General features: G+C 33.6%; 2 protein-coding genes across 2 annotated transcripts; one reads left to right on the top strand and one right to left on the bottom strand.

Moving 5' to 3' along the window:
- Positions 1–566: 566 nt before the first annotated feature.
- Positions 567–5,405, top strand: LOC142622505 (uncharacterized). Its single transcript, XM_075795987.1, has 6 exons — positions 567–725; positions 1,110–1,175; positions 1,287–1,382; positions 2,291–2,394; positions 2,485–2,621; positions 5,150–5,405. Exons 2-6 carry the CDS (start codon positions 1,116–1,118, stop codon positions 5,230–5,232), a joined length of 480 nt encoding a protein of 159 aa, XP_075652102.1. The 5' UTR covers positions 567–725; positions 1,110–1,115; the 3' UTR covers positions 5,233–5,405.
- A 2,817-nt stretch (positions 5,406–8,222) lies between these two features.
- On the bottom strand, positions 8,223–11,770 carry LOC142622126 (putative HVA22-like protein g). The gene is made up of 7 exons (XM_075795556.1): positions 11,430–11,770; positions 10,601–10,641; positions 10,395–10,493; positions 10,211–10,267; positions 10,045–10,108; positions 9,727–9,936; positions 8,223–8,920 (listed from the first exon to the last, which is right to left on the bottom strand). Exons 2-7 carry the CDS (start codon positions 10,630–10,632, stop codon positions 8,474–8,476), a joined length of 909 nt encoding a protein of 302 aa, XP_075651671.1. The 5' UTR covers positions 10,633–10,641; positions 11,430–11,770; the 3' UTR covers positions 8,223–8,473.
- Between the last annotated feature and the right edge of the window lie 3,310 nt (positions 11,771–15,080).

The following is a 15,080-nucleotide window of genomic DNA, read 5'->3' as shown; positions in this document are numbered from 1 at the left end:
ATCAAGGATGGTGTTTTCAAGTGATTCATGGTAGCCCTTAGTTTCAAATTGCAAAAAGACTCTTAGAGTTTGAATCGATTACAACGTGTTTTGTGTATTTTTAATTTTTGTGTCATTAATTGTTAAGCAATCAAAATTGTTAAACTTAATCTTTCAATTTCATTTCCGTCGATTATTATGGATGGAAATGGGTCACATGCACTTTATTAATAAAAGCATGCGACTATTTTACAATAAATAATTCTTTTTTGTTTTATAAAAGATATGATTTCTGTCCAGTGCATTTGTACATTGAATATGATATGATGCAGATACATGTCTAAAATTGAATATGTATTTGTATCGTATCGTATCCAGTGCATCAGACAAAAGCTTCACCCTATTATAAATAATTCAATTTTTTGGGACAAATTTTAATAAAATCTCATTTTAAATTCTCAAAGAGGTTATTTTGCAAAACTTTGATTAATACTTAATAGTTACTATCAATTTTTAATTTTTTTTTGATAAACTAGTTACCATCATTTATAATTATACCTACTGCGATTAGTGTAAATTTCCACCACAGCAACCGTAAAAAAAGAAAAAAAAAAAGACCCATCAAATTCTCACCGGGTCGGGTTGAAACCCAGCTCACAGTCACTTCCATCCATAGCTTAGCCGACCCTGCCCTCTACCAAAAATCGCTCAGTCAGGCACACGCCCACGCACTGCTGCAATTTGAGGTGACCCAATCTCTCTCTCTCTCTCTCTCTCTTCATTCTATTGAACTATATAATCTTTGCTTTGATATCATTGATAGCTAGTTTTAAGCTTCAAGAATAATGTCATTTTAGTGTTTTTCATGGCACTAAATGTTCATAACCAAACCTTAAATTTCAAATTATAGGGTATCTGTCTTCGTGTTACAAAGGTTTAATTATAGTAATTGGAAAAGATGGAACATCCACATTTAAAAAAAAAAAAAATTGGGTCTGAAAAAAGTAGTGGGTTTTAGGGTTTAAGACAAAAACCCCATACAGATAAACCCTAAACACATTTTATTTATTTTTTTCCATTTGAAAATGATTTCTTTCTTCATCTTCTTCTTCTTCTTCTTTTGTGCTTAGTTCGAAATGGGTTGGAAAGCGGCTCAGAAACTCATCAGGCATTGGAAGATTGTCAGAGGAGATAATGTAAGGGAAAAACAAAACTTTCTAATTCATTTTCAACTACTTGCTTTTTCTTTAACATAATATGATTTTTTTTTTTTTTTTTGCGCACTTGCTTGGGCTTGGTTGTTGCAGGTTATGATTATAAGGGGCAAAGACAAAGGTGAGACGGGACTTATTAAGCGTGTAATTCGCTCGCAGAATCGGGTTATTGTTGAGGGCAAGAATTTGGTGAGGAACTCTTCGATTTTTATTTGGGTGGTTTTTTATTATTATAAGGTTTACAATGTGAGAATAACATTTTGTTTTCATTCTTTTTCTGATTAAAATTTTAAGGTGTATATCATTTTTTGTTGTTCAATTTGTATTGAGATTGTTAGAATTTGGTTTTAGCAACAGCAAGTCAAACTTGACAGTTTCATAGGATGATCTAAATGGTTTGGTTATTTATGACCAAATGTGTTGCTATAATGGTTTGCAACAATATTATATGCAGTTCGCATAATATATGCGGATTGAATACAGTAATATGTATGTATTTGCAAGATACATGCGTCAATTTTCCTTTTAAGCTGTTCTTCTGTTCAACCAGCAAATGGTTATTGTTTCGTTAACGTTTAACAGGGATTTTGAATAGGTCCTCAATTAAAATTTCCTAATAGATATATCTTTCCATATCTAAAAGAGACAAGTTAGCTTCTTTCACGATATTTTAATCCCCCATTGTCTTTGAAACTTAAAACTGCTCAATCCTTCTCCACACAGTTTATCTGACTATTCTTTTTTAGGTGCTTCTACTAACAGACTAGCTCCTATAACATAAGGTACCGGTGTTAATGATCCAAATTCCATTCCTTGTAAAGATATTAAATAAACATTCTGAAACTTTTTAGAAGGCACAATTTATTGAAATCTGCAACGCTTTTTAGAGTAAAAGAAGTCGAACAAATTGTGGGTTCAGTGACTCTTTTTATTGTGTGACTTTGTGCCATTCTCTTTACTTGAATCATATATTATTGCCTCAAATGACTTAGAGAGATTAAAGGGAATTCACAGCTTTCAAAAAAGATGCTCATCGTACTGAAAAAGACCACGTGTCTAATATAAGGTTGTTATCATCGTCTCTTGCTCTTTTTCAGGTAAAGAAACATATCAAACAAGGGCAAGGTCATGAAGGTGGGATCTTTACAGTTGAAGCACCACTGCATGCGTCAAATGTTCAAATTGTTGATCCAGTGACTGGGTATGGAATTACTCTAGGCTTCTGATTTAACAATTATTGATATTCTATTCTTTATTTCACAGGGGTGGTGCGTAATGTTTACTTATGCAGGAAGCCTTGTAAGTTAGGAACTAGGTATCTTGAAGATGGCAGTAAAGTAAGAGTATCTCGAGGTTTGGGAGCATCTGGTTCCATAATACCTCGTCCAGAGATCTTGAAGATAAGGACAACGCCGAGGCCTACAGTTGGTAATTATCCCAAGCTTAATCCCCCCCTCCCTCCCGAAGGGGGTTTATTTTCATTTTTAAGTTCTATTGGTTGACTCAGTGGATGTTTTTCTTCAGCATATTTGTTTTTATTTACAAACATGTGATAATAGACAATTCTAGGTTGCATATTTTACACATTATGCTTCAATTTGCAATTATAGGGAGAATACATGACAGCACTCAACACATTAGACATAAGCCATGTGATGTGAGGCTTGAAGTCACTGCCTTACTTTTTAGATTAAAAACCCCACACAGCATATACCTAAAAGAGAAATGTGTAGCTGTTGTAAGGAAAGATTTAAACAGTGGAATTTTATTATTAATATTGTGAATTATACTTATCAAAAAAAAAAAAAAAAAAAAGAAAGAAAGAAAGAAAGAATTAATATTATGAATTTTGATTGATAGTCATGAAGACAATAACTCAATATTCTTAGTGTGAAATAACGTTAAGAAAATGTATTGAAAGTTTAAATATACAAACACCAGATTAGTTACACAGCACACATGTATTTATACTCATTCTGTAGGGCTCATATAAGAAAAAGGTGGAGGGTGATATTGTTGTTTCAAAAACCATTGGGTGCTTGTGCAACTTACCACTAAGAAAACTATATATGATTAGCTGTGCTTTATGTTAGAGAGAATGGGGCTGTTTTGGCACAAAGGCTTTAAGAGCAAGGTGGAGGATGATGTTGTCATTTCAAAAACCATGGCGAATGTGTAACTTGCCAATAATAAAAGCTATATAAGACTGGTTGTGCTGTACTTATCAACAAAAAAAAAGAAATGACTGGTGGTTGTACTGTATGTCAGAGAATATGAGGCTGTTTTGGGACTAAGGCTATATTGTTGTTGTTTAGAAGTATCATGTTTATGAAATGAACATAAATTAAATGAGAATGTCCAAATGGATACAGGGTAATGATAGGATATGGAATGTAGTTAGCCTCAAAGGTAGGTGTAGCTCATATTGAAGTAGTGATGGGGGAGAGCCACTTGAGATAGTCTTCTGCAACAGAGACCAATTCATGTCTTGGTGAAAAAGTGATTCAACTGAGTGGAGTGAAAATAGGTAGAGAGATGCAGGGAGCACATCCGAAAATATTTCAGAGTTTCTTGTTTCATATTTTTATTTTCAGATATTAGGTTTTAATTTTTGAATTTTGAATGTCCTTTATCAGGGCTGTGGATTTCAATTTGTGGGATGTAATTGTAGCTTAACGTAATCTTTGAAACTTATTAAAAAGAGGCTCCAGGAATAGTTTTCAGACAATGCATTTTGAATAAGATTGCTAATTAGAGATGTTTCTTTACAGTTTGGTGGTGATTCCAAGCACCCTTATGCGGTGAAGCCTAGAGTATTTTCTTTTGTTTGTTTTTTCCCCCTTTTATTTCTTATTCTTGCAAACTTGTTTTGCATCTTAGAGGGAGGCCTAAAACGATATGGCTAAAAGTCATGAAGAAGGTTTTGTTGACTAGAGCAGCAAGATAGAGGCTTTTAAATGGGATAGAATGGTAGGAAAGAATAAATGTAGTAGATTCGCCAATGAGCTCTAGCCGTTTAGCTTAAATGGCATCTTTTTCCCCTGTTAGAATAGGCTGAAGAGCGAAGTATTAGGTTCAAAATCAACTCTAAATATTTGATGGGGATTTGTGATGTCAGCTCCTATTTAATCGGGTTTAAAGCTTAGTTGAGTTGAGAATATGCTATATCCATATGGTGGACAATAAAGGAACATGTTGTAGTTGACTCTAATTATTTGATGAAGATTTATGAAGTCAACATCAATTTTATCGAGATTAAGGCTTAGTTGAATTGAGGGCATGCTACATTTATATGGCAGACTGGATGGGAACAGGAATGGCTGGTGTTGTGTGCCTTGCAATGTCATATGTATATATGTTTTTTGAGAATCATGTCATATGTATATTTAACATCTATGTTTTATGTCCACTGTGTCTTATGAAAATAAGTGCATCCAAACACACAAGTGAGCATGTCTTTTGCCAATTGAGCTATTGCTCAATTGACACTTCCTTGTCTCATAATAATGGTATGGAGAAGATCTACTGTATGTAACTTACCCATCAAAAAACGGGAGCATGTCTTTTGAAACACACGTTGCTCAACAGTAGCCAGTATGATTCAAATTGAGGTAGTCAATAGGTACCAACAGGGCTTTTCAGCTGGCATCCATCAGAAGATATGGTTGCCAAAATATGGAGTTTCCCTTTTGAAATAGATGTACAAGTCAGAATTAAACCTTGAGAAAATTGGGAAGAAAAAAGAAATAAAGAAATATAGACAGGAATGAGAAACATCTACAAGGATTCTGTATGAATTCTTTGTTTTGTGAAGTTTCTTTTGAACATGCCAATGAATTTTAGCTCAAATGGCATATCCTCTCCTTGTAAGAAACAGTTGGAGAGCTTATTGTGCTTGTTATAATTCTGCTTAATAATTTATGCATTTTGGTCACATTGTTATTTCGTTTCTGCAGCTGGTCCCAAGGATACACCAATGGATCTTGTGTTGGAGAAGACTTACGATCCTAAAACAGGAATGGGCATGCCTGGCCTTTAGGAAAACTATTTTCTTGCTCAACTATCTGGGGAGACATTAAACTCAAAGATGTTGCAGAATTTACGAGTTCATGTTTGTTCTCTTTTTATATGGTGAATGATTGAGAACTCTGCTTCCTCTTTGTTATTATTGAACTGATGAAGTCTATGTTCAATGGCCGAGATGTTTTTCAACCTCTCATGCTTAAATTTCTCGTATGGACTACCTACCTGATTTGTTTGCCATATTACTGGAAAGTGGAAAATCTCAAGTACTGGCACATAGGTCATACCCAAAATTCTGGATAAGATCTCTTTCTGTCTATGAAATGGTATGGGTTTTCCATTTTAAATCAACGCTGCAGGATCATTAGTCTGGTATAAGCTACATACCATTTTGGTCTTTGGTATGATTTAGACAAACTATATAAAATCTGCATCAAAGCAAACGTTCTTTGTAGAGGCTCAGTCACTGCCAATGGAATTCAGAACAGTTTGTTTATGATGGCTCTTTTGTTGGCCAGTGGTGTTTGTGTTGTGTCAAGGAAAAGGTATTTGACCATATGGGGTGATAGTCATGCCAATCCTACCAAAACGCATGTCAAAACCCTTTGTTCTGAACACGACTTGTTTATTAAATAAGTTGACACAATCCACGTAACACCCTTAATAAATTAATAAATAGTTAGTGTGGTGTGGGTTGATAAAGAGAATGTCAACCTTTTCAATGATTAAGTAGGGCTGAAACTTGAAACTTGAAAGCTTTTCAATAATATAATTGAAATTAAATAAAAATATTAGATAATAAAGATGAATGACCAAACATTGTGAAATTACATGTAAAACAGAGTTTTTGTCAACCAAAAAATATAATAAAATTTTAAAATAAATAATGAAACTTATGTAAGATTTTGTAAAACCTTTGGTTATTGAGTTTTAAAATTGTTTTGATGTTCTTGAAACTCTAATAAAATTTCATTTAGATTTAATTATATTAATAATATTAATGTACTTATAAATTATAATATGTCACATGGCAGAAGCATGAGCCATATAACGCAAGTATGACATATATTACGAAATATTATTATTAAAAAAATTGATAGATGATTAAAATAATAAAAGTTCATTTATATTTCTAGAAACTTATGATGATAGCATTGTATTTGGAGTAAACAGCTTCAAACTTTGATAATAATAGAGTAAACCATTGATAATTTTAATGTGTGCCACACGGCAAAGGAGAAAAAAATGAAAAGAAAAAGGTGTTTAAAAAAATAACATCCAACAGACAAGAGCACAATAAATAAATAACTAAATTATATATATATATATATATATATATATATATATATATATATATATTGTAAGTGCACAATTTGTACCCGTACCTAACCGCGTGATGGGTTCAAGTCCAAAAAAAGCCTTATACAATCAAATTTGTAGAGTGTGGGCTTGAAACCTAGGTTATATGAAAATTGGACAACAAATATGTGGGCTAGATTGCCACTATCTACACAATTAATGGATAAAAATAACAGAAATTCTCCTCCGACGTAAGCCGAGCGTGTCTTATATTGCCTTTCCTTCTCCAAACAATATATTAAAATTGAAGATGATGTATACAATGCTTTCTTTCTTTCTTTTTCTTTTTTTGTTTTTGTCCCCCCTCCCTCTAATGCCTTTCTCTTCCTTTTATATCTCATTTTTTCTTCCCTCTATCTTCCACGTATAGCACAGATCACCAATCCAAATACTGGTCCCATCTACCACCCTCTTGAAGTCTTTAAATAATAGCTGTAAGGTTGATCACTACTGTTCAAAGATCATTTCCCCATTAATGCGGTCAGAGAGGGAGGTGCAGAGTCTTTAATGCGGTGGTAGCAGCTTTTTCCATGATATTGCTCATGTGTTCTTCCTCTTTATAACTGTGTGGAATATATCTTTACCCAATAAACCTTCTAGCATTTTCCTCTATACATCATGACATATCGTTCGACCTCCACTTGACTTGGCTGAGGAGATACCCCTCCTCGGACAACCCCACCAACCCTTCCAACAAGAGCTTGCTTATGAACTTCAAGGCTCTGCTTGGACGAATTAATACCTATAAATCAGGCGCAAGGCCCAAAAGCGTATTTTGACTATTCTGCCCCTCACATATATATATACACACACATATATATATATATACACACACACAACTTTTTATCATATAATACAGGATAACTAAACTTCTATCATGATATGATATGATGTGGGCATAAACTTATATAAATAACTAATTATTATATAATTTCACAATTGTCATATGGAAAATGTTGATATATATTACAATAACTAAACTTTTACAACTGATGTTAATATATATTATATTTATTTAAATTATAGAGCTTTAGAAAGTTTAAGTGATAATCTAATGATAATGGTATCTTTTGTGATAATCTGTCTGTTTGAATTGGACGGATAGAAAATGTCATACTTTTAATTGTCTTTTTTAAATTTTGGATTAAATTTAAAATTCCAATAAATTATAGAGAGTTATATAATTTTTCTAACACCTAAATTTAAAGTGTCACCTAATGCAAATAATAATAATAATAATAATATCACGAAACTTTCTAAGCTGTGATGTGATGGTAGGTGATGAACTTCAATGTCAACGCATCCATTTAGCAAAAAAAAAACGTATCACTACTAACCAACATTTATTTTTTTGTGAGTGAAAGCCCCAAGCTATAGTTATTGCTATCCTAAGTTCCTAACCCTCTTGTCCTGGAAAATTTCATGTGACCTTGGGAATTTAAAAAATTGAACCGTTAGACTTCTGTCTTCCAACAAATAATCGTACTAATAAAATAAGGAAAGCTTTGGACATTATGTATTCTTTAACGTTTAACCTACTTACCCCTCCTTTTGATAAGACATTAACCTAATTTGCAAGACCAAATTTACATACATCAGCACAAGAAAGTAGGTTAAACCCTGAAAGTCAATCTTAAACATAAACAATTTGCAAAACAATTTTACTTTTATCTTCATTCCTAATCATTCCAGAGTTGCATCAAAGAGCGCCCCCCCACCAACTCAAGACCCCCATCTAACTACAAATGTTTTAAAAAATAAAGCAACAAATGGAATAGAAGCTAGAAAACAACAATTTACATCAATGTCTAGATCACCGTTCAATAACACCATTGTTCGCCTAGATGAAATGCTAGTTTTGCAAGATTTTAAATTGGAAAACAGCCATCTTCCATTCCCTAACGATTTCCTGTAGAACGGGTTTTCCTCAATCTGCCACGTGTGACCCGAATGGATTCATCAATTACTGTCTCTGGTGGAGGAGGATTCGTGTTCTCCTCAGTTGAAGAAGGTGGTGTTGCTTCAATTTGCATTGGTTGAGCTTCAGTTGGTGTGGTCTGGCTGGTTGTTTCAGATGGAGCAGTTGCTTTTTGAGTATTTGCAGCTGCTGCAGGAGGGGCTGCTGCAGGGGGGGCTGCTGTGGGGGGAGCTGCTTTAGGTACTTGTGAAGGACCAACCTCTTCTGCTACCTCCTTTTGGTCTTGACTAGAAGATGTACTAGAAGTGGGAGATGGTGGTTCTTCAGTTTCCGGCTGTGCTTTAGCTGGTTGGCGCTTAGGAGGAGGGGTTGGACGAACCCTACCATTTGGTTGTTGTTTTTGTTGTTGTTGTTGTTGAGGCTGCGACTGAGAAAAAAACAAAAGACAGAATAGTAACATATTATTTACAGTATATCAAATATTAAAAACATATTCCAGTATACATATAATGACTGGATTTTTAATGAGATACAAGCACTTAAATTTAGTTCCAATTCGACAGTATCAATTCAACTAGGATGTAGGATTTTAATATAGAACCAATCAAATTCTAAACCCTAAAAAACTTATTTTTATTTTTATTTGTATTTAGGACATTGCCCTTATTTTTTCACTTTAAACTTGTTGCCATGGATACTGGCTAACATAAAACCCAAACATTCATAGACTGATCTAAAACTCTAGTCAAGAAAGCTCCATTTATAATAATTCGGAAGACAGGCTTGAAACATCTCTAAAAAACCCTAGCTAGTATAATGGCAATTGGTAACCCACATTCACCTCTAAGCCAAATGAGAGAACAAAAGGCAACATTGGCATATTGAATTTCTGAAGTAAAATCATTACAGCTCATCAGGAAAACAATCCAACTGTAACAGATAAGCACACAACTCCAATAATATATCTCTTGCAAAATGTAAGACTTATTCTGCAATTCCAGAACAGAAAAACTAAACATACAAAAGAGCATCACAAAAATAGATGAGATGGGAAAAAAAAATGATGGTCAACTTTGCCCTGACAATTTCCTTTCATGAAAAGAGAGAGAGGTTCAACATTGTTCCAAGTGTGATGCTTCCCAGCACAAGTCACCAAATAAGGCTATCAGACATGGGCTTAAAAAACACAAACAGGAAGCGAAATAAATCCAAAATCATATCTTTATAAACTACCTGGGGAGGGCGAGTCCGTGGTGTTGATTGTGCAGCAACAAACTGCAAAATCTCATATATTCTTGTCTGACCATAACTTGCAGCTCTTTGCCAGTACAAAATTGCCATATCTCCAGCCCTGGTCCTCAGTTCCAACAAGTTACGATCAATCTCGTTCTCATGCTTTGAGACATATGGCTTAAAGAAGGAATCGTACACATATGTCGTTCCCTGACACAATTACATGAATATTAAGTAAAAGAAACGGGGAAGAAAATCAAACAAATGGTTATATAGACACATAAGTTGATTCCCCAACACCAAAAAAGAATCCCATACCTTTGTTTTAGGGTACCACAAGTATATAAAGAATGCCAGCTTAGCTTCACTATACATTGGAACCCTTCAAGAAAATTTAAAAAAAAAAAAAATTTAAAATTAAAGATACAGAAAGAGATTTATCAAAGCATTAAAATTGACTCCTAATTCACACCAGAACCCGTACCATGAAATAAAAGCATCCCCAACTCTCTCACAAACTGTCAAAACAGCCACCAAAATCCTGCAATGCAAAAGGGAAAGTGCTGCACTTTTACCACTAGAAATAATTTGCAGAACAACTGTTGACACAAATGGCAACCTACAACATAACAATTCTTCGATACCAGAAATGGCAAGCTACAACATACCAGTACTGGCACCAAAAGCGAAGATTCTCAATCTCCGGCCTATTCTTTTCAACGGTTTTGTAGCACTCATAAGCTGGATAAGCATAGCCAAAAACCATTCTGCCAACACATTACAAAGTAATTGAATTTCAACAACTAACAACAACAACAACAATTAACCTACAAAGTCAAACAAGGAACAAGAATTGAGTTGCAGAGTGACATACACGAGTCCCCGGGTGAGAAAGGATCCTATCATTTTGTATACCTAGCACACATAAAAAGAAACTAAACAGTTAATACAAATACAAAATTTTCAAGACGTGACTAATAGAAATCACAGAAAAACAGGACAGTATAGTAAAAAAGTAAATCACAAAGAACCAGTCGAAAATCCCACTTTAACCAATAATGTTTTAATTTTTACAACAAAACATCAATTTAAAAAATATATACATACATTAGTACTGATCAAAAAAAAATTTCTTTCTCCACACAAATTAATGGAAAATGGGATTCCACTAAGCTAAACGGTTAAATCAGGCTTAATCAAAATGGAGTTTGCTTAAAATTAAAAACCTTACACTACTATGTACTGCATTTTTAAATCCACCACAGAAAAACCCCTTGAAAATCCCATTTTCTCAAATCACAAAACCAAAATTTCAAAAATTTTTTTTAAAGGAAAAAAAGTTATTTCAAAGCCAAAAACCAAACCATTCATAAGATTCCCCAAAACTTAGGGCAAAAACATTGCCAGAGATAATCATAAAGAACACTACCTAACAAACCAAGAAAACCTCCAAACAAATGCACCAAAACACAAAAATTAAAAATTGAAAGAATCGAAGCATTATGAAATTGAAACATGAAAAATAAAAAGAATGCACAATTACCGAGAAGAAATTTTGAATTTAATTTCCAAAAAAATATCTCAGGGAACTATCAAGTCTCCAATACATTATTCAAAAAATAAAAAAAACTCAAACACAAACACAAACAAGAAAATCAAATAGACGAAAAGTTTTTACATGAATGAGAGAACTCGATCAGTACCTATGTGGATATTTTCAATGAAAATGAAGAAATCAAAGCAACCGTATAATAACCGAAATGAGAGTAGTTAATCCGAGGCAGTTAAGAAGAGAGGGGGCCGAGGCGGTTTCAGAAGATCGCCGGAGTGTAAGGAACAAATCGGCACCGCCGAAATAACGGCGAGCCGTTACGATGTCGGCGGTGATTTAATAAGAGAGAGAGAGATAGAGAGAGAGAGAGAGATTGAGGGAGTGATTGAGAGAGAGAGCCTATTTTTTCACAAAGAGTTATAGAGAGAGAGGGAGGATGAGAGAGAAAACAACAGTGTTTTGTGCCGTTTAAATTTTTATGGTCTCCATTTTGGCTTTTTAGCTACCGTTGATACGGATTTGTAATTTGCAATGTGAGTTTAGTGGAGAGAAATTCACAATATTTTTACTATAAATTTCACTCATTGTATTGTTATTTGTGGGTAAAAAAGTAATTTAAATAGTAAATTTAGATTAAAATTCATAACAACATGCAATTTAAAACTTGTTGTGAAGGTTTTGTAAAAATGTTGTAGATTTAGCATTGTTCTCAGCCTTCAATATTGTAGGGAGGAAAGTGTTTTATGTGTTAGGATGTATGAAGACAGCGTGGATATTAGGGTCTAATCACCAATAGAACTTTGATTGATGGTTTGGGGTGTGGTAAGACTTGAGATTTTTGATAGGTTTTACGAATTTGGATAGGTTTGGTTGTAGGAGATTTGTGCTCTATTAAGTTGAGTATTCAAACCTTTTTGAGTTATTATATTACTTTTGAATATGATTTCTGTGGATAATGGTTCTTTTTCAAGTTTCAACTACTAATTTACGTTTTAGCCCTTGATTGACCGGAAGTTTGTTGTGGTATTTATGTGAACTCATGAGTTGGCCAATCAATGGAGGTCAATGCAGGGATTTAATTAATTAAATTGGTAAAAAAATTTTTGTTGTCGAATAATATATTTGTGGTTCGAACTCTACTTATGTCATTGCATGATGATAAAGCACAATCACCGGAGTGGAAACGTGAAACTCTATTAAACCTAAAAATTAAAATGAAAAAAAGAAAAGAAAAGAAGGGTCATTGACTCACTGTAGGCATGGGTGACCCATTATTGAGTAAAGAATCAAATCGCTGTGGATAAGGAGCAACATCAATAATATTAGGCCATCCGCACTGTGAGGGATATCATATATTTTTTTTTAACAACTTGTTGTGAGTGTAAGTGGCGATTGACACAAGTAGAGGGGGGAGTAATGCTTGCAAATATTGTAATGACTCTAAAGTATACTTAGCTCAGATTTTCGTTCTTATTGATTTTGCTAGGTGAGAAGGGAAGCAAACATGGTTGCTCATGCCTTGGCCAAGTTTGTTTCCTCTCAAAATCCACCATTTGTGAGTAATAACTAGACTCTTCCTCCTCCAGTTTGTGAGGCTTGGAGGAAGAGAGCATTGTCGGCTCTTGCGTAGACAAGTTAGGCAACCGCAAATGCCCCCAAAATATGAAGGCCTCCAAATTTTACCCAATTAGGTAAGTTCTTTGATTAAAATAAACAAGGTTAATTTTGTAAAATGAATATATTAAACCCCAAATTATAGCCAAAATATAAGGGGAAAACAAACATCTAAGAGAGAAAAATTGGGAAAGTGTTGTGAAAAATGTCTAATCAATAATAACAAGTAAGAATCTGCTACTTAGAATTTGTTGTGAAAATGTTGTGAATATAACATTTCTCATTATGAAAAGTGCTACATTTATCACATTTATATTTATATAAGGGAGGGAAGAAAGAGATTTGAGGGTAGAGGTTCAACTTATATATATATATTTTTAAATTGTCAATTTTGTCTTAATGGTGTCTATTTATATTTATTTTTTTAAGAAAACTTGAATAAAAGAAGAGTATAATTCTCAATTTTTATGATATTTTATTACTCTTCTACTCCCATTTTAATTTTTAATCATCCAAACAAATAAGAAGGATATTTATTGCTATCCCCTTAAATTTTAAAGCAACCATTCAAAATGAAGGGATGGTCATTCCCATCCCATCTCCTCTACTTCTTCCCTAGGACCCTTATGGCCTTACCCCCCTCCTCCTCTTCCTCCAAATTTCCAAACACACTGTAAACGTTATTGGCATGATGTTACTATTAATTAAATTCACTTTTATTTTGTCAATTGCATCCTATTATCTTCACAAATTTCTAATAAAAGGTGTGTTTTCTATATTGTAAGCATTTGTCCATATAGTGTTGTAACTTGCCAATTCTACCAGTAAAGTATAAATTCGAATCCCCTCAAGTTTTACTTATCGATCATTAAAAATAAAAAATAAATAAAGGAGAAGGCTAAATGCTAGAACACTTGGGTCAGCTGCAAAAAATATTCTATGGGGTTTATTTCTTATAATTCTTGGAGGTTTTTATATCCACCAAGTTGACTCTTGAGACAACTTTTTTTAGTTTTTATGGACCAAAAAATCACATGACCATCTAATGATCAGTGAAGCGAATCAGTTGGTGAGTCTTTTTAATGTAATCAAGAGATAGTCACATGATTTTTCTGTCTATAAGAGCTAACAAAAGTTAATCCAAGAGATCAATTTTGCGGATATAAAAACCTCAAAGAGTTATAAAAAAGAATTGAAAGCTCATGTGATGTATTTACAACAAACCCAAACCTTAAGGGTTGCTTTTGGATTTTAGCCTTAAAAAATATTTAAGTCCCATAAAAAAAAAAATTATTGAACATGCATGTTTATATATTACTATATTCATATCCATCCAGCTCCAATATGACATCATTAGGAAACTATAGAAAAAAAGTGGAGTTTTCATAATTAAGCTTTGTCTTCTCTAAGTTTTTCAAATCAACATTAGCAATTAGCCTTCTTTTTATTGATTTGGAGCCTTAGTACTGTCTAGTCCTATTTTATAACCCTTCTTTTGCATTACTTTTTGGTCGGAGTCCCCACGCTTCACTTTATGGTTTATTTGGCCAACACACTCTTCTGCTACAGCTCTAAACTTTTTGCTGAATTCTCCTACAGCATTACTGGTTACACTTTCTCTTTGCTTTACCGTCACTCTTCACTCCCCAACTTTCACTACTCTTTACTCTCCCATGAGAAAAACAACATGAAGTCCTATAAAAGAATCTGTGTCTTTATGTGATTTGATGCTGGATCATCTTTGTCATTTACATAATCTTAAAGCCCTCATAATGACCTTTATTCTTTGTTTGCATGTTAAAGTAGACTTGAAATGGATTGCTATACCACCCACAATGTAGCCTTTGGATCAGGATTGAAAGCATGAGAGAGCTTTCTTTTATTTTTTCCCTTATTTATTTATTTTTATTTTTTTGTCTTCTTAGCCATGAACATGATTAGATTGAGAGGGCCAAAAAATCAATTAAATTTATATGTAAATATAAGAATAGTGTTCAATTATATCTTCTATTACGATGCAATTAATCAAACTTAAAATAGTACATGCCATTGACCCACAAGTTCTATCAAATAATTGCAGCCGAAAGCTCTTGGTGATGCAACTCTAATGTGCATCTTAACGTTAACTAGTAGTTGCAACTCTAGTTCCATAGGAATCGTTCTATGACTCAACAATAATTTGTTTAAA

The sequence above is a fragment of the Castanea sativa genome, chromosome 1 (genome assembly GCF_040712315.1).
Source record: "Castanea sativa cultivar Marrone di Chiusa Pesio chromosome 1, ASM4071231v1".
NCBI classification, from domain to species: domain Eukaryota; kingdom Viridiplantae; phylum Streptophyta; class Magnoliopsida; order Fagales; family Fagaceae; genus Castanea; species Castanea sativa.
This window is presented reverse-complemented; position numbering and strand designations above follow the sequence as displayed.